At 41.7% G+C, this 27406-nt stretch overlaps 3 protein-coding genes and 2 long non-coding RNA genes across 15 annotated transcripts; 4 read left to right on the top strand and 1 right to left on the bottom strand.

The window, feature by feature from the left end:
- The first annotated feature begins 1266 nt into the window (after positions 1-1266).
- On the top strand, positions 1267-18088 carry LOC121594704 (aldehyde dehydrogenase family 3 member B1-like). Of its 11 annotated transcripts, none has more exons than XM_041918314.1 (11): positions 1276-1934; positions 4008-4360; positions 12080-12120; positions 12204-12262; positions 12545-12947; positions 13407-13801; positions 13890-14087; positions 15420-15535; positions 16510-16645; positions 16725-16875; positions 17023-17293. In XM_041918314.1, the coding sequence occupies exons 2-11, from the start codon at positions 4042-4044 to the stop codon at positions 17035-17037; spliced, it is 1833 nt and encodes a 610-aa protein (XP_041774248.1). In that variant the 5' UTR covers positions 1276-1934; positions 4008-4041; the 3' UTR covers positions 17038-17293. The 11 variants fall into 11 exon arrangements, 7 of the variants coding, with proteins under 7 accessions (XP_041774248.1, XP_041774245.1, XP_041774247.1 ...); XM_041918311.1 differs by lacking the exon at positions 15420-15535 and adding an exon at positions 15920-16035 and having other exon boundaries at positions 1280-1934; XM_041918313.1 differs by lacking the exon at positions 15420-15535 and adding an exon at positions 14505-14620 and having other exon boundaries at positions 1280-1934.
- Positions 7138-9191, top strand: LOC121594708. The gene is made up of 2 exons (XR_006005008.1): positions 7138-7473; positions 8963-9191. It is a non-coding gene; the product is annotated as an uncharacterized LOC121594708 (long non-coding RNA).
- On the bottom strand, positions 16715-19434 carry LOC121594709. The gene is made up of 2 exons (XR_006005009.1): positions 19276-19434; positions 16715-16945 (listed from the first exon to the last, which is right to left on the bottom strand). It is a non-coding gene; the product is annotated as an uncharacterized LOC121594709 (long non-coding RNA).
- On the top strand, positions 18339-19098 carry LOC121594706 (nucleoside diphosphate kinase 6-like). The gene is made up of 3 exons (XM_041918319.1): positions 18339-18589; positions 18667-18827; positions 18895-19098. Exons 1-3 carry the CDS (start codon positions 18390-18392, stop codon positions 18951-18953), a joined length of 420 nt encoding a protein of 139 aa, XP_041774253.1. The 5' UTR covers positions 18339-18389; the 3' UTR covers positions 18954-19098.
- Positions 19435-25368: 5934 nt separating the features above from the next.
- On the top strand, positions 25369-27336 carry LOC121592822 (NSFL1 cofactor p47-like). The gene is made up of 3 exons (XM_041914641.1): positions 25369-25621; positions 25698-25840; positions 25982-27336. The coding sequence occupies exons 1-3, from the start codon at positions 25520-25522 to the stop codon at positions 26925-26927; spliced, it is 1191 nt and encodes a 396-aa protein (XP_041770575.1). The 5' UTR covers positions 25369-25519; the 3' UTR covers positions 26928-27336.
- Positions 27337-27406: the final 70 nt, after the last annotated feature.

The raw sequence follows: 27406 nt of genomic DNA, 5'->3' as shown, positions 1-27406 counted from the left end.
TTAGTGAAAAAGTGTGGTTGGACGATATTTTCTAACAGAACTACCGTGTTAGAACGCGACTAATGAAAAATGTCGTAATAAGGATAAAAAATGCATGTGACTTTAAAAGTACATTAAACTATTTTTCGAAATAAAAAAGTGCACAATGAAAAATAACACAGCAAATTTGTAAATAGGAAACTATTCCAGATTTGAAGCGAGGAGTACAAAAAGTCAATTTGTTTAACAATAATGATTTTAAACAGTATTTTATATAAATATTGAGGTATAGTTTTTATTCTCACATTTGCGGCCCGCGAATCACTGAAAATCTGTACTTGCGGCCCTCTGATGAAATGAGTTTGACACAGCTGGTTTAATTTATTCGCGCTTATCCCAAAATAAGCACAAATTGCACGCCAGTAGCGATTTAAATTCTGTCTCTGTGATAGGGCAAGATGCCGTTTCACAGGCATGTTTACGTCAAACATCTGAAGGATTGGAGGTGGAATATGAGACAACAAAGACCGAGAGCATTGGTACGGGAGGAATACCAATGACAATGCGCATTGTCTCACGCCCATTTATCCTGTGTGCGGTGCGTAAAGAAACAAAAACAAAAAGGATGACATAAACACAAGCTGCCATTAAAGGCGATGGTGGTAAATGGCAACTGGCAGAAATAAACGTTGCCAGTTGAAGATTTTTTTTTGTCATCCCAATTCATCACCATCTTCATCTGTGCGTTAGATTCAGGCCCATCAATCCACCTGGCACATTTTGTGGTACCTTGGATCACTTCATTTTAACTTCTTTCCCATTAATCACTAACCTTTTATCTAAGCGTCTAAATCCAACGTATTTTGGTTTCAGTTTTCGGTTCCCTTTGCTGTGATACATTTCGACAAGTGGCCGGTCGGTTTTCTTAACTTCCGCACAACTAAATATACTCGCGAACGAAATCATTCACAGGTCAACTCTCCAGTGCCTGCTTGGTGCATATCGACGACTCCCGCTTCCTACAGCGAAGCCGTTTGTTGCGTGCTGAACGAGCATAGAAAAAAAGTCAAAGCAAATCTTGCAGTGCACGATAGCGGGAGAGTGTGAGAGAGAGACAGAGAGGGTGAGAGGTTACAAGCGCCCCTGTAAGTAGTAGTGAGAGTGAGATACAGCGAACACAAAACATTGGACTTGAATTTCTTTTTGCCTTCATCCACCCGGGGGAGGACATGCCCGCGAGGGAACAACGCGATGGACTGCCGGCACTGCCGTTGCCGCCGCACGAACGAACGAGCGGACGGGCGGCTTGCTACGATGGAGAGTTTTTGGCGTCACGTCAGTATCATCGTCGATTGCGGCTCAAGTGGTTCGCTCACACAGTGACAGTGCGGTGGGTCGAGTGGGACCAGCAGCAAGTGTCGTGGCTGTCTCGCTATACCAGATTAGATTATTAGATGCCAATTGCAGGGCAATTATCCCTGTAAAGTTGTTGAAGTTGAAAGATCTGTATAAATGAAGGTTCACAACGTGTCATGACCGAGGGAAGAAGGGTCATCGAACTGGTCAGATAATTTTGCTCACATTTACTACGGTCTGTGTCCGCGTGCTTATCCACCTATCATTCATGTAATGATTTTTCAACATGTGAACACCAATGCCAGTGCTTCTTTTTGTAACTTGTTGCTTCACTACAGTTACTTAAGTAATGTGTGAAGTTACAAATTGAAGTGATACATTCAAGTGAATAATCTTATATACGAAAAGTACGCACACTGTTACTAACGTGATACAACTGTGGCGTTAAATTAACATTTAACGCAGTGCACGATCTTCACGCCAAAAATCAACGCAACCAGGAGGCAGCATTTAAAGTAAGCGCGCGTCAATCATCATCCAGTGGCAGCAACGTGTATCGGCGGTGTATTTTGTGCGCTAGTGTATGTGATCGGTGGAAGGTGAGTGGAAGTAAATTTGTATACTTTTACTCGTTCCGCAAACCAAAAAAAACACACGGTGAAAACAAGGGTTTGGTTTGGCTTACATAATAAACAGTTTCCGACGCCGGTAAAGGAATGTTTCGATGGCTGTTTTAAACTTTCCTTGCTACTTATGTTTTACTTTAAGCTTTTGTTTCCAATGTGCTGTGTCGGTGTAGTGTGACTTTAAACTAAAATTGGGCTTTTGAAAGAAAACCACGCTCAAAACATTAGTTGTAAAGCATTGCTCGTATTTATGAAAGCTTACACTGTCTATTACTATTGATTAGTAAATATATTCGATAACAGTTATACAACTAAAACTTACAAGAAAGATAGTTTGCGCAACTGCTTTACGCCGGTTCGAAAAATAGTGATCGTGATCAAGTTGTGTATTTCTGCCAAATTTTTGTTCCTATTTTTGTTTCTTGTTTTAAGTTTCGGAGGATGTATTCCGACCTTGCAGATTTCTACTGCGACTACCGGAAACGATTAGATTTTCCAGTTCGCTTAGGATTTATAAATATGCATTTGTGCACCAAAACACATACATCAGTGTTTCCTTGTGCGAGTCCGATTATTTCTTACATTCTTTACTATTGTGGGATTTTTTTTTAATGGAATTACTATTTCGACTCTTTGTTCAAAATATAATAAAAGTTAAAAAGATTTTTGTGATAGTAATTCAAAATGTGTGATGATTTATTTTATTATTTAAATAATTGTTGCAATAACTACGCAATTAATGCTACTGATACTAAGTACTTTTGTATCTTGCTATACAAAATGTATACAAAATGTGCCGGTCTCATGGTACAGTCGTCAACTCGTACGAATTAACAACATGCCCGTCATGGGTTCAAGCCCCAACTAGACCGTGCTGCCATACGCAGGACTGACTATCCTGCTATGGGGGTAATCCAAAAGTCATTGAAAGCCAACCCCACACAAGTGGTGTACAGGCAGGCCTTGACCGACAACGGTTGTTGAGCCAAAAAGAAGAAGATACAAAATGTTAAACAAGTTTTCCATTCTGATACCGTCAATCGAAAAAACAAAAATTGTGTTATTTTTGGTTGGTGTATCGGTTAACAATTTTTTGTTTGATAAATTGGAAACTATTCCAATATGTTATTATTCGTACTTTTTGAGACATCATCCATCAATAATGTTCGTGTCTATAATTAATTATTTGAATTAAGCCTATACATTAAATTTGTATATTCTATTGGTAATAGTCTCATTTGTCAGGGGAAGCTGGTTTCGGAAGATTTTTGGCATCAGTGTTCTTCAAGGTCAAAATTACGGTGTTAGCGTTTCCTTTATGAATAAATTATTCTTGGCATAAACCTACGACGTTGCGAAAAAAATATTGGAAGTCATTGGCTATTTACACATTAATTTCACACCTTGCAAAAAGGCAATAACTGGTCAACGTAATCCGTACAGTAGAAACCAACACCATCAGGTACAGCACATGATATATCTATAATGATAGTGTAGTTTTGCACCGTAATGACATGACAAGCTTTAAAACAAAATATGCTTTTTGAAACTGCATTGTGCACTGCTTTATTTGAAACAGCACAGTATGGTGAAACGAAACTTTTATGATACTGTGAGTTTCCTATTTCTACAAATACTGTAGATGTAAATTTTCAAACTTAGCTCAACTTATTTTATTAATAAAAGTTCTACAGGCAAACAATTTCATTCATTTATTAAATGAAGGGAGAAACAGAATATTGATGACTATTTTGCAGTGTTTATTGATCTGATCTTGCTTAAGTTGTTTTTTTTTGTTCTCCGTAATTCAGTCTGCGCATATCTTCACAAACGATAATTTCGATCAATGATCAGAAGATACTAACAGCAATTCTAAAATTTTGATTCATACAATAAACATTTCTATCTTTATTTTGCCTTAGTTATAGTTTTACCTAATCCAGTTTTCTCGCTTATATGAGTTATGAGTTAACTTTGCTCAGTTTCTATGTATTTGTAGAGCTACTACACGTTCACATTTAATGCATTATTCTTGTTCACTTTTAGAGCATAAATCATAATTCCAGTTCTCCTAGCAACGATGGACAAGCCCAAATCAGCCTTGAACATTGCGGAAGAAACACGCCTCTTTGGTGAAGTGCCGCAGGTGACACTTGCTCTTTCCGGTACAGAAACCTCTAAGCCCCCCAGCGTCAAGGAAAATGTATCAAAGCCGTCATCCGATTCTATCGAGAATCACGATGGACAGCACGATACCAAAAGCTCCGGCATTAGTAGCACTGCTAGCACTATGAAGGGCGATCCTTCCCGGGATGGACAGCATCTGGATGAATCTAACCTAGGCCAGCAACCAGACTCGATGACCACCGTTGTGATTGATATCGAAGCTACTAGCGGAGGTATGTTTAAATGGTATAAAGAGAAAAAATGGAATCTGAAATCTTACTCATATGGTACACTCGATGCATCCTTTTTCATGCGTATAACATGGCTAACCCGTCAGTTCCTGGCGAACTTGATACGCTGCATGACAGTAAGGTCGCCGTACATCTCGTATAGCTCGTCGTTATATCGGCTCCTCCATTGTCCTTCCACACATACGGGGCCATTCTAAATCGTTCTGAATACTTGAAGTTACTAGTTACAACATGTACCACTTATTTTTACGACAATCATTTATTTCACAATTTATTGTGAAGTTAATTATTCTTGCAGATATAATGTATTACTACCAATACGCTACATAAAGCACCAAGTTTAATACGTAATAGATGGATTTAATCATCTTTTTTTTATTATGTTACTACATGAACGCTTTGATCAGTACCGTCGTTGAAATATTCCAGCTCGCAACTACCTGCAAGCAGTCGTTCTCCCACTCATTAGTGAGGCACTACGTATGCTCGGCAACAGAAGTGACTGAAAACGCTACTCACACTATAGGAGTAATCCATAAACCGATCACATATTCCGAAACTTCTGGCACACCAGTCCGCACAATTGAGTACTGGTGAGACGAGTACTGCGAGACTCTGTGGCCTCAAAGAACTTCATGAACTGGTTTGGCCGGTATTATCCTAAAAATATAAGGGGCCTTCCATTATAGAGTACCTTGAAACAAGTTCACTGACCAGCTGATAGATCTTGTAAATATGACAAATACTCTTCCATAAACAAGACTCTACATAATCATCCTTACCATCCTTATCATCGATGATTGTTAAAAGAGCATTGCCACTTTTAAACAACGTGCATGTGATAGAGCATTGCGAATACAAATATTCTTAATCATCAATGTGATAGGTTTTTTGTGTTTTATAGTTTCTTCAAGAAAACTGACTAGCTGATAACAAACCGCGTACTTCAAACGCGGTAATGTTAGTCTTATATTGACGGTATTTTTTTAATTACAGATTTACTATAAATCATCATCTCAGTGCGAGGATATTAGGGAAAAGAAATATCTTCTTCTTTTTATTCTCATGTAGTATGGCAACCCAGATCGGTCACAGGTTTACCTAGGCCGCTTATAAGACTGGTCTTACCAAGTATTAGGAATCGCGGTTCATACGTGATTTGAGACCAGGAAGGGTATAGCCGTAACGATTTGACTGTTCGATGGGATCAACTAAAGTGAACGAAGTAACATTTAACGTAATGCAACGAACATTTTGAATTAACATTTTTAAACTCAAGTACATTGCTGCATTTATTCGCTGGTTTGTCTAATCTGGGACACCATCTCGTCGGACCAGCTCGTCCGGTCGCATGATCATGGACTTCATTGCTCTGTATAGAGCTGCATGATCGCGTAAGATCACTTAAGAAGAAGATATTTTTACCTAAATATTTTAAATCATTAAACACACGAGTTTTTATAAAAAAAGACAATAAGTCAATTTAATGTTGAATCAATGAAATTATGAGTTTAACTGTTTTTAAAATTCAACGAAGGTCCTTACAAACCAGAGAATTTTGGTTTACTCTAATATGGCTTGCATTTATAATGATAATAAAAGATAAGCAATTATCTCTTTATTTAAACAATGATACAAATGCGATAATAACTTTGCTTTAATTTTAAATAAAGCAAAAAAGATAAAGATTTAATTTTAAATCTGCGTAACGTGTGCTCAAACATAAGTCGTTGGTTTCCTACCAACTGTGGATTTGGTTTCGCGTTTTTCCGCGTAACGTTAGAGCTTTCTGCACCGTAACGCATCGTTTAGATATCCAAAACGCCCAAAAGCTCCACGAAAGCTCATCACACTGCATGGTAACGTTTATCATTTTCAAACCGAGATGAACATTTGCTACTGTTGGACGTTGAAAGATCTTTTTCCTTGTTTGAAATTAAATTGTGCACTATGTTCTATCAGTTGTGCTCTATGTTAGTAGATAAAGTTGTTTGAAATTTTATTATAAGTACAAAAGCATTCGAATGAATTGAAATTGTACAGATGGCCACACATGTCGATTAAAAATAAATGCCATGACAACTCCGCCAAGGAAGTGCCTTCATCACTCTAGCTACTAACATTTTTAAAACAATAGTTTTATTTTCCTACAATTCCTCTTGTATCCTAGACGCTCATCTTGAATGTTTCATTGATTTATACGCAAATTAAATATGGTTCGTTAAAAAAAAGTGACCCCTTCTTTGGCCGTTTTGCTTTGCATGCCCATTCGGAGTGGTCGAGCTTGAATAAGCCCGAAAGTGAACACGCAATAACGCAATGACTCTGTGTGCGGCTCGCTGGCAGACTGGCGGTTCTCTTTTCCGTCGTCGACGCGAGCATCATCGGGCGCTCTCGCGCTCCGCATAGTTCGCTTCGCGTGTGCGTCTGCTGCTGCTGCTGCTGCTGCCCATTGCACACACATTCACTGCACGTACCTTTCTGACAGGGAGGGAGGAGGGTGCTCCAAGGGTTTCTGTACAGTGTAAGTACAATTGCGCGCCGCTTGAACCACCAACTCGTCCCGGTACGGTGTAGTAGTGGTTGTTGCGCGTACTTTCTGAACTGTGACTATAGCGTATGCTCCCGCAGCCCGCAAACGACGACCAGTTTTGTCCCGTGCGTTCGCTGGAACAGAAGCAGAAGCTCGGCTCGCGCGTGTTCGAATACAGTACAGTGTGTGCTCGTACATTCCCATTTTGCTGTGCTTTCAGGTTGGTTGTGTGTACACATCATATCATGCATACTTGTTTCTACATGCGTGGCTTTTTCTGTTGGGGCCAAAGTTCCTATCGCGCGCGTTTCACGCGCTTACGCATACATCATCCGCAAGCAAAGTGAATTTATTGTCATTGTCGCATCTTGCGCACAATTTGGACAGTGAACAAAACATCTTCATTGTTTGCTCTTTTGTGACGCTTTTTCAAACGAGTAATGCTGGTTTAATTTCCATATTGTGTTGTGCCTCCTAGTCGCCCTGCATTAATGCACAAAGTGGCTCCTTGCGTTAATGTGCAGCTGTAGCAATGCATATGGCGTGTGGTGTTGCAAAACCGGTTCGAAAGGCGTTAAGTGTTAAGTGTAAAAAATATGAAGAAAAATCAATTCTGGGGACAAGGGAAAGTGTCATAAGTTTGAAGAAAAAAAGTGTGCATGTTTGTTGGGGGGGGGGGGGGGAGAATTTCAGTAACCTTCGTTCAAGTACACACAATTGCAGCCACTCGTCGGTTTAGAGCTCTGTTGCTCGGTCAGTGCAAGAAAAGTAAAAGAATATGCCCTCCACTCCACTGGCCGTCAGCCATCCGTGTTTGTGTCTGTGTGTATGTGTCAGTACGTAAGAGTTGGTGGGTAAAAGCGTTTCAGTGAACAAAAGTACTGAGCCCAAACAATTTCCAAACTGCCACCGAAGGACGAGGAGGGCTTTTTGTGGAGAGGTTGAGTTTTCAGTTTCTTCACGTTGTGCGGTGATCAAGTGATATGAAAAAAAACCCTCACTTTTGCTTCAACGAAAGCTTGTATGAACATTTATCCCCCATTCCGTAAGAAACCATCCTATGTTGCCTGTCATGTTCGGCTGGGTTGATATTCAACATTATCTTATCACACTGTGCGGCCGTAGATCGTATCGAAATCCACTTTAAACCCCCATCCGGCTAGCTTCTTAGCTCACGTAAAGTGAGCGTTATTATCGCACAAAGAATTCGCCCACAAAACGGCAGAGTAACGATGTTTATTCGTCGACAGAACCTCCTCCCGATTAACGATTCCACTTCCACCGCTCATTGCCACCAGCTTGACCTCTGGACTTTTGAACCAACCCCGGGCGCAGTGTGCAAATAAGGACAATCATCGTGGTGAAGCATTTTGTTTTTTAAACGATCGTCAGCCCCAACCGCAGTGCGCGTTCTAGTAGAAGCGTTCGTAAGGCGTGATTAGATGTGCCGGGCACCATTGAACAAAATTGCTGAACGCATCTGTTTTGCATACAATTCTACTATGTTTTGTCTCATGATTAAATCGAGCGTAAGTGCCAGGGGAGCTCCATTTTATAGATACAATCCTGGCTGTCTAGAATTTTATACACTTTGATACACATTTGATGTCAATAGATCGACTTTAAAACATGCCATTATGTTCATTACACTCATCACATCGCGCTTATATTAGAGCTGTTAAATAACAACGAAAGCCACTATCAATGATGACCTTTGCCAAGGGTCCAATATCAAATTTCGATAAGCCAGCCAATGGTAGAGGGAACGATGAACGATAAGCCCATATTCTACCACGATTGGCTGTGGGGCACAGTGCAGTAACCAAAAGCTGGGATGATTACGTATAGGTCTCGACCGGGATTGTTGGATCGTTGCGGACAATTAACGACAACGAGCGTGTCGTGTGGGTTTTGTAGAGAACCGGCCAGCTTGTTCACCACCAACCGACACACACACACACACACATACGGACAGCCTTCCCGTAGGGTATGTTTTAATGCATCCATTTGTGACATCACTACATGCGTTGACAATGTTTGTGTGTGCTCAGTGCAACGACTGTTGCAGTTGCTGTTATAGAAAGACACGATCAAACAACTACAACTTTAAAATGGGATTGAGTGTTCGACAATGAAACTGATGCAGCTGGACTTTGTGTTTGGTACGAGGGCAATATGTATACTTTTTTTGCGGAATTGTTTGACCTTATAGTAAAAATATGAATGAAACAAAAAAAAACATAATTACGTACAAACTATTACGTTACAGATATCATGTATTAAAAAAAAGTCTGATTATCCCTAGCCATTTTAATTTAGCTTTAGTATTTTTAATTTGCTTGTTTGTTTTGCAATGCCCGATAGGTTATGACGTCTCATTCCACACTTATCGTGGCAAAAAAATCTCCTTCACTTTTTGGAAAAGACCTTCCTAATATAAATCATGTTACTGGTTTAAAAAAAAAACTTCTCTTCACAACAAATCCAGTATGATTGCGCATGAAAGTTAACGAAAATGTTATGATTGTTTGAGACCAATACAATAGTTTTATGCTTTCTATCGAAAAACAGGGGACATTTCACAAAAGTTTACGACTCAAATATTATCATGTAGATTTGGAGAGTATATGTGCATATGTAAGTGTTTGATGTATTTTTGTGTGCGCTTTTTTCAGTACAAATGGTCCAACGGCATTAATATCTACTCACGACAGACCTTTGCTATAAAAGGGTTGAGAATTTGCGGCTGTGACTGTATCTTTTATATATATTTTTTTAAATATTATATCTAATCATGCCCAAGATAGACAACTTTTTTCAAGTGTCAATTGCGAAGTAAATATAACGATTAATTGGAATAGTATATTAAACTATAAAACCAATAGTTTGCTATTGTATTAGCAAAACTGCAAAAAGAAAAAAAAAACATTGGCACTAACATGAATGATCCTTGGAAACCGCTTCAACCGGCTGTTCAAGGTGCAGACACCCGTTATACCCTGTTTCTGAAACTCATCCATGATTATGCTCATTCATAGCGATAGCAGCAATACATCTACGCACCCCATGTGTGTGTGTATGTGTGTGTGTATTTGTGTTTGCCTCCCCCAGGTGAAAGAAGATCATGATGACGAAGTAGAAGGGGTTCGCCGGTGTGTTGAAAATTGGAAACTAATTAGTAGTCAAAATTTACCAACACATTTATCACCAGACCATGCAAAACCACAGACCCATGCTTGCAGTTGATTATTCGCGAAAGTTACCTGCATGAAGCGTACCCCGGTACACAAAAAAAATACAAAAAAAAAAATCAATAGATAATTGCTGAGCGACAGTGAAAGAGGGAAGCGTTTCTGTACACAACCATTGCATAAATTGAATGTAAACTTTACCGATTTATAATTCTGGCTCCATCAATGGCAGGGAGGGAAAGCGGTTTGGGGTTGATCAATAGCGGTGGTGTTGGTGGTCGATGAAACACATTCACATGTGCGTTTATACAATCCCAGTAGCGGCCGGAATGTGTCAAACAAACTGCCAAGGTTGTGGTGATGGGTTTGGATGTGTTTCGGCGGGTTCGAATTCACGACCGCGCACTATTCCAGTGGCTTCTTCGAGGATCGGTTCGGCTCGTGCGCGGTCGCAATGTGGCGTGCTGGAGGTAAAAACTGTTCGTAGCATTTTTTTTACATAACGTCTTTTTTCCCGTTTACCGTCAGTGATTGCCCCCCACACACGTAGCTTTCGCCGCAGCTCTCTGGCCGATGTAATGTTTCCGTAAAATTGCTCGATCACTTGAATTTGTCCGCAGCGGGGTCATCAGTGTGTTGCTGTCTCGTACAGGCCAGGCGTTCCTTCTTTACTTTTCAACGGCTGGCCGTCGCATGACCGTTGCTCTCAGCGCCGTCTCTTCTCTGCTAAGGGGACTAATTGCTGGGATCGAGGCCCCCGGGGGGCCGGGGGCAGTAATGAGTGTGCATGGTGAAGTGTTTTGTGGGCTTCAATCGTCGTTACCCAACGGCTCCGTGTGTCGATTAACGCACTCACAAGCAAACGAGGCACGGGCGGTGGAGAAACTGGGCGGTTTGTGGTGTCTCGTTGTTTTCCTTGTTGTTTCGTCTATTTGTGCCATATTTCCCTAGTGTGTATGTGTATGTGTATGTGTCCTACAGTTATGCTATAAAATGCATGCAACGAAAGCCAGTTCATCTACTCGTTTGCACGCACGGTACAATGCGATCTTTCTTCGCGTGCAGATTCGCTGGTCAACATAAAAATGCAAATCGGCCGCTTTGGGATTTGTGTGTGCCGAAAACTGGATGCCATTTCCAATAAACAACCTTGAACTAGTAGAAATTTTAATATATACAAGATACAATTGCAAAAAAAAATCAACCAGCTACTCCTTGGACGAAGCGATATAGTGGAATGTGCGCGTGTATTTCCGTTTGCAAACAGCTTGTTGGTGTAACGTATGGTGTATAACGCTGCGATGTAACGCTCAGGGTACGAAGGAGAGCAAACGATGAGCGAACGAACATATGATAAGAGTGTCACTGTGTGCGTGCCGCCGAGAGCAGTCGCCATGCTCGGTTGGTTGTTTTGACATTTGAAGAAAAACAAAGCCCGGCATCGAAAAGTAGGTTACCGAAAGTGAAAAGCGGTCGCAGTTTCGGGAGGCAGTGTCGTAGGTGTGAATTTATACGGACAGTAAAGAATATTGTTAGCCACATTTGAACAGCGATAGAATGGGATTGGCCGGGGCAGCATGTTGCTAAAATGCTGTAAAAGTCATGCCACATGCATGATTATCGATTAATACACAACAAACACGGATTTTCTCCATTGAAAAGAGTCGTATTTCAATTGCCCGTATCGCTTTATCGATTTCACGCCCTGTCCGGGTCTGTTTTGGTTCCAACGCTTCCTCCTTTACAGTGTAGCGTTATGTAAACTAATGTCTATTGCTCATCGTCCTCCATACAAAGGGGCAAATTAATCCATTTATTTTCGCACGCACGTCTGCTTCGCGGCTGCAACTCTTCAAATCGATTTGCCTAAATTGGTTGTGATTGTTGGGTTTCTTTCTATTTCGTTTAACTATTATTTGCACACACGCACGCAGGCGACAAGCGTAATTCCGCTCCGTTTCAATTTACCTTTTGCAGGATCCATCGTACCAGATTATAGCAACATGAGTTTTTCGGACGTAAGTATAGTGCACTGCCGAGCTGCAAATCAACACATGTTTAATAACAACACTCTATTACGTATGTATGTTTGCACACACAGATCGTTCAACAGCTGCGAACTACATTCAACAGTGGCAAAACGCGAGATGTCGATTTCAGGTAAGCTATCCAAACCCATACGCGTACTTGTTAGCTACGTACGGGGAATGACTTGGCAGAAATACGCCTGTAGTGGAGCCGTAATGGTACCATCATTGCGGATATTATTAAGTTTTATCATATGCCTCTTCCATTATAATGTTTGACCTTCACGAGATCAGTGTCTTCAATCACGGATGCTGATGAAACACATGCTCATACATTATAACGTGTACGAGTGAATAGTATTGCTATTAAAACACTTCGTACATTCATATCTCAACTAATACCTTCCCTTGATAGGTTGAATCAGCTGAAGGCCCTGCTACGATGCTACGAAGAGAACACAGCCGAGATGGCGAACGTGCTAGCCGCGGATCTGCGCAAGCACAAGCAGGAAGCCCATCTGCTCGAGATTGAGTTCATTCTGAACGATCTGCGGAACACGCTGTACAATTTGCGCGAATGGGTGAAGCCGGAAAAGCCGGAGAAGAGCCTGGTTAACGTCATGGACGGTGTCTACATCTACAAGGACCCGTACGGTGTGGTGCTGGTGATCGGCGCGTGGAACTATCCGCTGCAGCTTACGCTGGTGCCAGTGGCAGCCGCCATCGCCGCAGGAAACTGTGTCGTAATTAAACCGAGCGAGGTAGCTCCGGCCTCGGCCAAATTCATCGCCGAAACACTGCCAAAGTACTTGTCCCAGGTAAGGTTGTTTGGGGCTGCTTGATTCGTTTTTACCTAATCATCAAAACGGTTGCACCAGTCCACCTTTGCGTAGGACGTATCGGCTTTCACTTAAGCGTGTGCGAAATCAGTTTATGGATTCACGGTAGAATATTTATTGCAAATCCTGCATAGCACAGCAAAGGGCCAACCTTGCGCATTCAAGCATAAACAGATAAAACCGATTGCGGTGCGTTCTTCTTGATGCTGTTTTATTGCGCTTTTTTGTTGCACACAATGCACATTACAAAACAAATACCTTTGCCCATACCTTTGTATTTCGAAAAAAAACCGGTTAATATTGTACAACCTTGCCAATACTGAGTTCGAATCAGCAGGCCGGCAAAACCTGCCGTCAATCCTTTCTCAATCTTTGCTCACTCCAAACTCGTGCGTGGTATGCGATTACACAGCTCTTTACGCTTTCTTACACACTTAGGACTGCTACCGGGTGGTAACTGGTGGACCGAAGGAAACGAGCGAGCTGCTGAAGGAAAAGTTCGACTACGTGTTCTATACCGGTTCCGGACGCGTCGGCAAAATCATCCACCAGGCGTGCAGTGAAAACCTGACGCCTTGCACACTGGAGCTCGGCGGCAAAAGCCCTTGCTACTTGGACGGTACGGCCAATATCGCAATCGCCGCGCGGCGCATCTTGTGGGGCAAGTTTATAAACGCCGGCCAAACATGTATCGCTCCCGACTACATACTGTGCAGCAAGCAGGTGCAGAAGCAGTTCCTTGAGGAGGCCCGCAAAGTGCTGAACGAGTGGTATGGCGCGAATCCGAAGGACAGTCCCGATCTGTGCCGCATTATCAACCAGAATCATTTCCAGTGAGCATCGTTTGGGGGAGGGGGGATGACTGTATGGCAAAATGACTTAACGATTGTTGATTTTAACACTTTTTTTCTCTTAATTTAGGCGACTTACGTCTCTGCTCAAGGGTGCCAACGTGGCCATCGGAGGTGAAACGGATCTGCAGGACCGTTACATCTCGCCAACAATTCTGATCGACGTAAAATCAACTGATCCCGTAATGCAGGATGAAATTTTTGGCCCCATTCTGCCGATTCTTAATGTCGACAATGCGTATGATGCCATCAAGTTCATCAACTCCAGGTATTGAAGATCGCTACCCTTTGCCCCGCGCTGTGTTGGCTCACTCGTCCGCAATAGTTTCATCCGTCGATAGCATTGATTTATGTTTTCTACATTTTCTTTGTTTTCTTTCCCATGGCGATGTTTAATTGTTGTTGTTTGTTCGGATCCTGATCGTTTTTCCCTTCTGCTGCTGATTTCCGGCTACGGTCCGGCCCATCCCATGTCCCTCGATGTGTGTCGCTTTTCATTGCTCATTTTGTGGACGTTTTGCATCTACTGCATCACATGATAATCGTTACATGTACAACCGAATAACGGTTAAATATTGTCCCGCAAATGCAATGCCCATCGATTTGCGCCACGGTGATCGTTTGTTACTGACGAACATCTACACTGCCACCTGCACACATCTCACCATTTCACCATTTCATGCAGACCACCGCCCCTAGTAATGTACATCTTTACGCTAGATACCAAAATTCAAGAACTTTTCGTTACTGGAACACGGTCGGGCAGCATGTGTCTTAATGATACGATCATGCAGTATGCCGGTAAGAAGAAAGAATTGGTTAAAATCTGGTTTAAGATATATCATTTACATTCCTTGGTGAAAGCATGACAGGTGGCGGTTATTAGATTTACCTCTTAACTAGCAGATTTGCGATAAACTATGGTATTGGTTGATTGGTTTTTAGAAGATCTGGATCTATATTTTGTTGCAGTACCTTTGTCGGTGATGGACATATCAATTTACCTATATTCGGGGTTTTGGTAGCATTTTGCTTGTGTTTAAACGATAGTCGCCTTCGTAGTCTAACTGTGTTTGCTTTTTATATTCTATTAATTTCGTGGTTACGGAAACCTGTACTGCTACAACCTCCTGTTACGCTAGTGCCAAGCCTCTATGCTTGTACATCTTTACCAAAAACGTAACGGATCAGCGTCTGATGATCGAAAACACCTCCAGCGGAGGAGTTTGCGTAAACGATACTCTCATGCACTGTGCAGGTTAGATTTAATGGTTTTATTTTCTAATGAGTAGATCTTATACTAACAAATTAAATACAACTACGTAATAGTAATACGCTGAAAGTTTTATTTTTCCATTGTTTGAATAGTTTATTTGTTGAATTATATACTAAAATCATGCTCTGTGCATTTAAAATTCCATAACTAGTTAGCACAAAGCAGGTCAAGGTGCAATCATCAGATCATTTTATTTGCAATGTAGTTGAAATGCTGCCATTTCTTTCATTCACGCGAACGATTGAGTGTTATAAAGATGAGATTTGTAGCTATATATATTGACTTTTTTTTTTACTATAACATTTATATTTTCTTTTTCTTCAGAGACAAACCACTATGTTTGTACTTATTTACTGAAAACATCGAGGATCGCGATGCCTTCATAGCAAACACTTCTAGCGGAGGTGTTTGTGTGAATGATGCTTTAACGCACTTTGCAGGTCAGATATGAAGCAATACTTCATTTGCAGTCGTATATTTTCAAAAGAATCGATAGTTTCATTCATCCAAAAATTACAATTTCAAACATTGTAAGCAACACAAACTACGAAAATGTCTACGATTGTAGCCTTTGCTCATTTGCCTCTAGCTCCAGTTCGATTGCCTTTTCAACTGTCTGTTATGTACAACATGTTTCGTTCACAAGGCTTTGGTTCCCCTGTGTATCTGTACTGTTTTAATTGTGATGGTAATGATTCTGGATCGTTTGCGTACTCATTTGCTTTATTTTCTATGAGCAAAAGTGGGTTCAGGTTGATGTCAGGAATGGTCATTCCCCATAATGTTCTATGCAATTGAACTTTTCTTCAAATTTGTACCAACAGGGATAAACCGCTGAGCATTTACATCTTCAGCGAAAATAAGAAGGATCGTAAGGCAATTATAGAAAATACTTCTTGTGGAGGCATTTGCATTAACGATACGATGGCTCACGTTGCAGGTATCATAATTTTTAGAACATTTTTCAAGCATTTAATCGTGTATGTGTGTTTGTGTGTGTACAATTTTACAAGACACTACAATGTTCCAGCTCACGCAGTGCGACAGTTATTGAGAATAAAACCAATGGCAACGAAGCGGTTTCTGTACTAGACAAGCCAAGGCTTTCAGCGTAATTTACGATGCAATACTAACATTTAATTTTATCAACCGTGTAAATATTAGTACAATTTATTGATTGGCATTAGACACTGTATTACTTTTTGCCTTCTATTGTTTAACAAATTTTGTATTTTCTTTATAATAATTAGTAATAATAATTGGCATGTAACACAAGTTAAAGCTACTAACTGTTCAGTAATGCTAGCTAAAATTAAAAAAAACTATAAATTAAACATTCTAAAGAGCAAAATCATATGTTAGCAGTTATTCACATGTCTCGCTATGAACTAACAAAACACTCTTTCTCTATTAGTTGAAGCACTACCCTTCGGTGGTGTTGGCCCCAGCGGTATGGGTTCTTACCATGGCAAGTACTCCTTCGACACGTTCGTCCACAAGAAGTCCTGCTTGACGAAAGATTTTAACCCGATTGGCGAAAAACTGGCTGCGTAAGTGACACAACTCACCATCACGCAGTGCAAATGTGGTTCCAATCATTTAAATCCGAACCATTCATTTTTCCTCCAGCTCCCGGTATCCACCATACTCCGAAAGTAAGCTGTCCTTCCTGAGTACCTTGCTGAAGAAGCGTCAGGGCATCAACTTGCACTTTTTGCCATATCTGCTGATGTTCGGTATTGGCGTTGCTTCTACGCTTGTAGTAAGCACCATCCTAAAGGTAAATAAGAACCAACACACAGCTCTTCTGAAACTTATTTCGCATCATCAACGTGATCTGCAGGCCAACACTGTAAAGAAAGAAAAAAAAACATTGAAACAATGCTCGTGGTTTTAACTTCCCATCTTTTGTACGATCCTTTTTCAGAGACGTTTGCAATAAACAACTGCTTCCATTCAGAGACAGAGTTGGGGGATTTGGGTTATGAGAGGAACGTCATTCGACGTTAAATGATACGTCGGTTATGTGTGCATCTCAAGTGCACGTGCACCAAGCGTGCTCGTATTTCAATTGCGTTCTTTAGATTTTAATCATTGCTTAGAACATGTATTCACACAAATTGTACGTTATTATAGTGATGCTATTCAGCGCTGCTTGTGGGCTCATTTAATAAAATATGAATATTTTGCACTTTCCATACGAATTTCAACGTTTTGCGATTGATTTATTTGTAGTTTTATTCTCCACTTGGTAGTATTTTTCTGGCTTGTGTCCTTGATATGCCAAGCGACTCTGTTGTTCTTATAGTGATATTTCCTTGACTAACGTGTCTGCAGTTTGCTGCAGCTTTTTGTAATACAACATTCCCAGCTCAAATGCATTTAGTATACCGACTAAACACGATCCTCGCTGTGGGATATTTCTTGAACATGCTGTTAATATTATTATTAGTTTATTCTATTGTATGCGCACGTTTCTAACGTTTTTTTATCTCTCTACACTTCCAGGATGATGATTAACGCTTTCAGAAAGCAAACCACAATGACACCAATAACTATCACTATTGGCAGAACGAAACAAAACTATGGAAAACGGAAAAAATATGCTCCGACAAGCTTTCCTGCAACGCATACCGGAGAACGTGACGAGTCATTTGTTTCTTTTTTTATTAGAAGTTAGGTCAATTTGCAAATCTTTTGCTTGCAACAACACAATTGTGATGGGATTATTCCAACACCACCACCACTTCTTCCGGTGCGGGGAGAAAAAAAAGGTGAAAAGGGACAAAGAGCTAAAAATGATGCCGAAAAATGTGTTTTAATTTTCAATGCACGGTGATACACGTCTTTTACACTTTGGCGAAGCAGCGTTATCAACACGGTATATGTTTTAAATGTAAAAAAATGAAACTAGAAAATGTACGTTTATCGTGGATAAGAACAGCACAAGAAAAAATGTTGGGTGCATGCAATAAATGTTGATAAATGGGTAATTCATAAACATTGGCTATTGTTTTATTTAGCTATCACACAAATTTGTTCGTAAGTAGGATTAGAAAACAATTGCCATGGGACAATTTAAATAAAAATGGAAAACTATGCGTTTGAATAATTATTAAATTCGTAAAATGAAAATCGACGGAAAATCGGAATGATTGGTTCAATTGTCTTTGACGTTTATGAAATTTTTCACAGCGCCGCAAACGTCACATCAACTGTGGCATTTCTTTGTTTATAAACAAAGTGAGCCGGGCATCGAAATTCGCGTTGTCTGCAGCAGTGAATCGCAACGAAATGATAACTTTAGCAATCGTAAAACCCCACTGCCTCAAAAATCCTATCGCTTACCAAACAATACAGCAAATGCTGATAAAAAGCGGCTTAAAGGTAGTGGCAAGAAAGCGGATAAATCTCTCCCGGGATGAGGCGGAAAAGTTCTACGAGGAGCATAGGAATAAATTCTTCTTCCGACGTCTAGTATCACTTATGACCAGGTACGGCGCACAGAAAATATTTAGATTAATAAGTGAACCTTTAATGAAGTAGCATCCTTCTCCTCATTCATTTCAAGTGGACCGTCCGAAGTGGTATTACTGTCAGGGAATGATGCAATTCAGCAGTGGCGCAATCTGATGGGGCCTACAAAGGTCCTCAAGTCGGTATATTCACACCCGGCATGCATTCGCAGTTGTTTCGGTTTATCAGACACACGAAACGCTACGCATGGATCAGGTATGCGCAAGCAAATAATATTGCCTCGAGGAATCACATAACAAGGCGTGTTGTTTACATGTTTCAGATTCGGAACAATCGGTGATGATTGAGAGAAAATTCTTTTTCGGTGACGCTACCATATAAAAGTTATGTATCGGCTCCGATTTTTTCCAACAGTTCAAGTGTCTGCGTAATATGTTCGCTTACTATTAGCATTGAATAATATGAAACACATAGTCAAAATTTGTAAAATACGAAACAGAGAACCACAAATATATCTACATATTAAGAATTAACACGCCTTTCGATTTAATGATAACTGTGTTGTGATAACACTCATTTTAAAAGTACGTTTTAACTAATAAATAAGCTCCATATTAACTTCTGGGAAAGTATAGATACGCAGTTCTCACCAAGCCATTTCAAAAAATGTGTTTTCAATGCAAATCACTAGCAAAACACTTACATTAACCTGACGATATTCTCGTAGCTATACATAATGATAGCTCTCTCGTTCCTGCTGTCTTCCCGTTCAACTTCAGCCTTTTGTAGTTGCTGCACTGAGAAGCGTACACAAAATATTCCTTTAATGATGGACTTGACAATTTTTTTTAAAGTTCCTCTAAATATGCACGAATTAATTTGACTCGCGGTTAATTTCAAATAATTCACGCCATAAACAGTAGCTGTCAATTTTCAATAATCACAGCCGGGAAAAAACTGTTTTCAGGAGCTCGCCAGCGCCTCCAAATTGGTGCTATTTTTCCTCACTGGCGATCCTTTTTGTAAGGCGTTGTAAGGGTTTTTGAGGGTTCAAGACGGCTGCCAATAAGCTCGCGCTGGGTTGTGATTGTGTTGGTGGACAAAATTAAATTGCCAACAAAATAAATACACTCCACCACTCCTTCACCTCCCCCTCATTGATCCTCCGGGGTCCTACACACTTAAAAATATTTCACGACCTCGGTTACAAAAACTGCTGAAATCAGTCGGCTCTTCCGATTCTTGCTGATATGTCGGTTAAAAAATCCCAGTAGCTGAAAATCAGTACCATTTAAAACTGAAATATCAGTTCAATAAATATTTGAACCGAAACTCGGCAACACCACATGCCGAGAACATACGTTAATACAGCTGTCATCGAGCTCATCGGTCAAAATAACCGAGATTTCAGCTTTACTATTTGGATTAACCGAGGCTCGGTATTCTATCTGTCATTCGCCATTCTGTTAATCTCGTGCTAATGAAACGAAAACCTTTCGGAGTGATGTTGTGATGTAAAATTTAAAGTGTAAAAAAATAAATTTAAATGAGTCTCTCAGCGTGAAAAATCGAGCATAAGTAGTGTGCGCTCGAGCACGGGTATGGAGCGGGGTTGGGGCTAGGAAACTCCATCAGCGCACGTAGCCGGTGCTCTTCACAGCATCGCTCGGAGCAGTCCCTACTCAAGGCTCAGATGTGGAAGCTAATCCGTTCAGGCTTCTAGGATTCATTTCCAGTCACCTACACGAAGTAAGTATCAACACTCGTCACGTGAAATCTAAACAGGGTTCACTTAACCTCGTTTCACTCTGCCCGCTTTACAGAACCGTGCCTGTACCAGTGCCCGGCTCATTTTCCTGTACCTGTACCACATCTAAACGCTGTGCCCGCGCTCCGGCGGTTGAATCGGCGCCTGTCCCTACGCTACCCATCACACCAGAACTCTCATAAGAATAGGGTGACTTCCTGCCGTCCTGCTACAGTAAGGGACACGATGGTGATATCATGCTGCAGAAGGTGTATACTGGCCATCATCATGGGCTCAGACTGCTATGTTACCTTAATAAACCCACTTGATACGCAAATAAAACCACTAAAATAAAAGTAAATTGTTTTTATATTTAGCCGAAATCTCGATTTGCTCTAACCGAAAATCTCGGTTAAACGTAAACGTCAAACCAAAATGTCATTAACCGAGATGTCGGCAACAGACATTTAACCGAGATATTTGCCGAGATTTCAGTTGTGCAGATCTCGGCAAAAATTAACCGAGATTCGGCAAAAAATTTTAAGAGTGTACATCCCAAGCGCCACATATTAAGCTTAAACGATTGGAAAATCAAACATCCATAGAAAAAAACGAAAGCTCCCTAGCTTCATTGGTTTGCACAACAGATGGGATATTACAACTCATCATTATATTGCAGTCTTTTCTTGCATAGTGTTTCGACAAGTTTCATCTAATCATGACGTATATAGCCTTCTAACTAGTGTTGGGTCAAGTAGCTTTTTTGCAAGAGCGGAGCGCACCGCCCTCGCTCTCTAAAGTGTGCGGTGTGCTTGAGGTAGCTCCGCACAGAGCGCTGCACATACCCAAGGAAACATTTTGGACCTAGCTTGAACAAAAACTGGGCTGTCTTGCTTTATCTTCTATACCGCACCTGTTTGCACTCATTCGCGAACGTTGAAATATACTCTCCCGATTTCATGTTCTCGCGAATTGTCTGCTGCTGTAAGAATGTATGAGTGAATGTGGAGCGTTTTTCTCTGTGCTTCCTCTTCTCCCCCCTCGTTCGTACTCCCTTCTTCCATCGATCCGATCAAAGTGTATGAATATCAGGTGGTCTCATAGCCTGTTTTTCATAGCAAAAGTTGAACGTCACTTTTTGACAGCATGGGTGAAAACATTTCCCCAAACAAGCTTTCTGACGACTTGCCTAATACACAAACAAACTTAGAATCTTCGTTATTTGCACAGAAATACCTTAAAAAGCACTCAAAATATTTGTTATTGTAAGCTAAACCAAATCTGAACTATTTAAATCCATTTTTGGATCAAAATAATGCCGTCGATGAGGACACCAATGTGTACTACATATGTGTTGCTAAGAACAAAGCGAACGGTTCCTATGGAAATTCATTTCACCCATTCTGTCAAAAGGAGCTTTTTTGATTCCGAAATTAGTTGTCAATTTGTATGGGACGAGACCACCTGATATTCATACACTTTGGATCCGATGCGCGATTCCTGATTCGACCGCGCAATAACATTTGTAAGGTTCCGCCGCAATGAGATACAGGTGTCCCCCGAGATACGACTGTATTTGGGACCGAAAAAAAGGCCCAACGCAAGGCGTAAGTCGAAAAGGTCGTATGTCGAATATCTGTCAATTTTAAGTTTATAACCGAAGTTGAAGAGTCGAAATCTATCATATCGTGTTTTTATTTGAAACAATGTTCGATAATGTATTAATTTTACACAAAAAATCGTTTACACGATATAGATATACAATAACGGGTAGTAGTGGAATCTTTGGAAATGTGTGTGTAACGGTTATCAGCTCAGAAATTCAAAAATATACATCAATTTCTTCTCGATGACAAATTTTGACTGTCAAAATCAAAATCGTCGTATCTGCGAATCGTCGTAACTCGAGGGGGTCGTAACTCGGGGGACGCCTGTATTGTACGGAAATATACCGAGCATTTTCATTTAGCATCCGTGGTCCATACGGAACGCCGATAAACCAAATACCACCGTCGCCCTCTATCAATTTCTCGATATTGGCGTGACGGTGTCTCCCCTTCACAGTAAATTATATGTAAACCACTTGCAACATCATCTCCCCTTTTCCCCTCTCCTAGAAACTCATATAAACAATATTAGTGAGAGAATGGGGAGAGAGGGAGGAGCATCAGCTTTTTTGCTCTCTCTCAAAAACTAAGTCCAAAATTGTCTGCCTTTGGGTACCAGTTTGGGTACTGAGATAGGGCCCCATCTCAAGTCCATAGTTTTACCCATTCATCGCGTTTTGGTCGTTTGGGTAGAAGCGATTGTGCGATGCGCTCTCAGGAGCGAAATTTCACACTTTACTGAGCGCTGCACATAGAAGCGATTGTGCGATGCGCTCTCAGGAGCGAAATTTCGCACTTTACTGAGCACTGCACGCAGGAGCGATTGTGCGATGCGCTCCCAGGAGCGAAGTTTCGCACCTCACGGAGCGTTGCACGCAGGAGCGATTGTGCGATGCGCAGGAGCGAAGGTTCACAATTCACGGTTCGCGCTTTCAAGCACACATCTTCTAGCTCATTGTTTTAACTAGTGTTGGGTAAAGTAGCACAATGAAGTCTACTCCCATATAACCAAGATACCGAAAACGTCACCAATTTCTTGTACTAAAAATCCAATTCCATCAAACAAAGCTAATAAACTATCAGTTTGGTGGGTTAAGCCACATGGCCACAGAAGCAGCCACTTCAATGTTTTTGAAGTCAGGTTTTTAATGCACGGGCAATTTATTTGCTCAACATGTTTTACCTGTGTTAAAATTTTATTTAATTGTGCAAAGGAAGCAATTAAACGTGGGTGTTTAAGTTGGTTTGTTGTAAAACAAACATGTTTTATGTATATGTGTATATGTGTGTTTGTTTACTTGCGAATGAATTTTTCCATTTCGCTGGTCAGTGCATAGTTTATAGACTAATAATATTGCTGAAGTTGAAGAGCAGTGATGTAAGTGAATGAATTTAATCAACCGAGGAGTTATAATCCTGTCCAGCATTTTGACCTAAGCCAACCCTTGACCAAACTTTTCCTCAAAGCATTTTTGGAAAAGGTGGGTTAAGGGGGGGCAAGATAAATATATCGGATCGGAACTAGCAGCACCGACAAACCGACGTGACACTTCGAACAAAATGAGCTTCAAAAGTTGTCTCCTTATTTCAAATGAAAATACGTTAAACACTAGCGCCATCTCTATAATGATTCGCTTACTACAATGACACAGAGAGGAAACTGCTAAAACCCCTTTTTGTTTTTCTTCGCAAATTCCAATGCGTATTGTTTTATGTACTTCTCACATCTTTTGCATTGATTTGGAAACTTATAAAATGATTTTCCTGGGTGTTTTGTCCAATAATTCTCACAAAATTTTGCCTCACACTTCCTTCGCCATTTGTATTTAGAAAAGTTGTTTACATCGAAGCAGCAGTGAACAGAGCTTACTTTGACAGAAGTGTTCGCCTCACTGGTAAATGACAGTACTTTCGTGTGGGACACTTTTGTAACGCCAGTGTCATGTCGGTTTGTCGGTGCTAGCAGCTCCGATTGTTCTAAAATTTGGTGGGTTAACGACTGAATCGACCACCACAAACCCACGTGCGTTTGAAGTGGTTTTACAGTGGGTTAAGGACGATTTGGTTATTTGGGCTGTGCGTACACGCACGCACATCTCAGTGTGCGGTGCACATTTCGCACTGTGCGCGCTCTCCGCACTGTGCGCGCACTCCGCACGGTGCGCGCACAGGTGGTGTAGTACTGAGCATATTTTAACAAACCGCCTTTTAGCATTAGCATCAGTTAGCATTAGCGACTCCGATCCGTTGGTGCAACGACTTCAATTCGGGGCGAATCAAAGGTCCATAAATTGCTTGCACACATTCATACCACACACATGCCCATCCCCCCCCCCCTCTCTCGCCCTGTCCCATCCCAAGCGCCACAGATTAAGCTTAAACGACTGGAAAATTGAATATCCATAGAAAAAAATGAAAGCTCCACAGCTTCATTGGTTTGATCAATAGATGGCGTATTACAACTCATCATTATATTGCTATCCTTTTCTTGCAATGTGTTTCGACAAGTTTCATCTTATCATGACCTATATAGCCTTATAACTTTCTGAGCAAAAATCTATATGAATGGTCGTGTGGTCAGATACGTGGGTATCAACACCAACAATCATTACTCAAATCTCACTTGCTTCAGTGCTGGTGGTTTCCGTTGGAGTCTAGTATTTAAACAATCGTATCGCCGTTCTAGTTCTAGCGATGCATAACTTCAATGCGAAACCATACAACAGTACAGAGGAAATGAGAAAGCTCTCCTCCAAGCGAGGAAGCTCCACAGGTTGGGTATCCCACAAACAGATGGCGCCACCAGCTTTTTTGCTATTTTTAGAATGCATGAGTCGTTTGCCGTCTGCTAAACGAAGTCTTTCTATATTCCGTTTAGGTAGAGAATTTGAGGCGTTTAGAAGCCGTTTAGTGGTCGTTTAGTGGATTTGTGGCACTTGGGTAATGAGGTGTAGTTATAGCGCTTTTGGCGATCCCCCCCCCTGGGCTCCGATTTTGACAGATGGTTTTCCGCACAACAGTATTGATGGATTGTTTACGTTTTGCATGGTCAATATTTGGTGGAGATCAATTTGGGTGAATATTTTAGTTTACTAGAACACAGCCCGTGATTTAAAATGGAAATTTTCCTTCGAGAACTTGAAGCGTTCGCCAAACGCGGAAAGCTAACTGTCAGTTTTCTTCGTCGATTCTTCTTCCACCTAGCTGTCAAAACGGGCTTATAACTTGACCTGATATCTTTACGGTCCTTGCGCTCCACTGTAAAGTGAAGAGGGAGGCACAAAAGCACACTTTGAAACGAGCCCTGTAGACAAGTAAAGGAAGGGTAGAGAAAATGAGCGAGATACAGCGATAATTGAACGTCAAAAACCCTCGCCGTGTTGTACGGGTGTCAGGCGGAATGACAAACAGAAATGCAGTTGTTGCTAGTTCCGAGTTTGTTGCGTTCGCTTTGCAAAATATTCTACAAAATAACTTTATTTCGTTTCCCCCGGATTGTGCGTTTTCTGTATCCTTGGTAACTAACAGTATCTGAAAAGCAGCGCCATTGTCTTGGACAAAGAATTCGTGTCGAAGCGCCTGAATCTCGCACCATGTCCAGCAACAACGAGCAGGTCAAACAATTCGCACAGATTACCGGTGCTACGGAGGAAAGAGCGAAGTTTTTCGTCGATGCCGCCAACGGAGAATTGCAGGTAAGTGAGCATAGTGCGTTTCATTGGCGATTTTCGATTAAGCAAACATCCTGTCCTTGTTTCGTTCCCGGTGCAGGTTGCGCTGAGCAACTTTTACGAGGGCGAGAACGAGGATGCTGACATTTCCGACGAAGAAAATCCGCCGGCGGAGCCTGCGTCGATTCAATTCGCTCGTGCAGAAAAAGCGAAGGCAAAGAAAGCACCAAAGCCACAGTCAAAGTAAGTAACGCAGCATCGAATGGCGTTGAAGATGATAATGTTCTCTCTCTCTCTCTCTCTCTCTCTCTCTCTCTCTCTCTCTCTCTCTCTCTCTCTCTCTCTCTATCTCTCTCTCTCTTGCTCTCTCTCTCTCTTTTGTAGCATTGCAACTCTCCATACACTACATTCGTCCTCGTCGGAAGATGAAGAAGAACAGGGCCAGGCATTCTATGCCGGCGGCTCAGAACGTTCCGGTCAGCAGGTGCTAGGACCGCCGCGGAAGAATCCGATCAAGGATTACGTGTCGGAAATCTTCCGTTCCGCGCAGCAAGGTAATCTGGAAACGTTTGACCCTTCCGAGGAAAGCGGCGGCTCCAGTTGGTCGCTGTATGCCGGCACTGGCTACCGTCTCGGGCAAACGGAAGACGATCATCAGGAAGTGACACCACGCGGAGCCCGAACGGCCGCATCGTCCAGCTCGCAGAATCTGGAGGTCGTAACGCTGACGTTGTGGCGTCAGGGATTCGTCATCAACGATGGGGAGCTGCGTTTGTACGAGGATCCGGCCAACCGCGAGTTTTTCGAATCTATCACCCGGGGCGAAATTCCAGAGGAGCTACGATCAAAGGGACAAACAATGTTCCGCGTCGATCTGAAGGACAACCGTCACGAGGAGTACGTGAAGCGTAGCAAGCCGTTCAAAGCGTTCGGTGGTTCCGGCCAAACGCTCGGTAGCCCTGTTCCACCAATGGCAACGGCCAGCAGCAGCAGCAGCAGCAGCAGTGGTGGCACTAGCAGTAGCGCCAAGGCAAGCGGAAACAATGAAGAAAATGAAAAGCGTGCCGCGGAAGAGCTTGCCCTAGACAGTGCTCAACCTACCACGATGCTGCAAATACGACTGATCGATGGAAGCCGCCTGTCGGCCCGGTTCAACCAAGCGCACACCGTAGAACACGTGCGCCGCTACATCGTCAATGCTAGGCCGCAGTATGGCGCGCAGAACTTTGCGCTCATGACAACTTTCCCCAGCAAGGAGCTGAGCGATGGTGCGCAAACGCTGAAGGAAGCGGGACTGCTGAATGCGGCAATATTGCAACGTCTGAATTAGTCCGCTTTGCCGAGGAAGGAAGGAGAAGAGGTTACAGGAGAAAAAAATAAGCTTCATGAAGAATTTTCCGCAGCAGCACCCTCCAGATGTCCCTGTCTGCTCACAACACTTTATATTAGTAAGCTCCATTTTGGTGGAACGATAATTAGAGTTGTAACAATTTGATCCAATGAATTCATCATATTTCCCCGTCAACACCTTTATACGACACTGGATTTAATTGTGTTGCCATTGGCAGCCTGATCAGCCTACGTCGTTTCCACACGCGAGCTGAAGATCTGCATGCGATACCGATGATGCGCAGACCAATTCCCTAATGTTTGAGAAACTGATTGTGATAAATCTGATGATAATTTGTATCGTTGCGACCTGTGGAAATAAACGTCTATAACGGTGTATGGGAAATCAATTCCTTGGTTGATGGGTGGCATTTTTCTCAGCGAATGATGGATGACATGTGTGACGCGGCAAGGCAAGAG

The sequence above is a fragment of the Anopheles merus genome, chromosome 2L (assembly GCF_017562075.2).
Source record: "Anopheles merus strain MAF chromosome 2L, AmerM5.1, whole genome shotgun sequence".
Classification (NCBI taxonomy): Eukaryota; Metazoa; Arthropoda; class Insecta; order Diptera; family Culicidae; genus Anopheles; species Anopheles merus.
The sequence above is the reverse complement of the archived record's forward strand: the minus strand, read 5'-3'. Positions and strand labels throughout refer to the sequence as shown.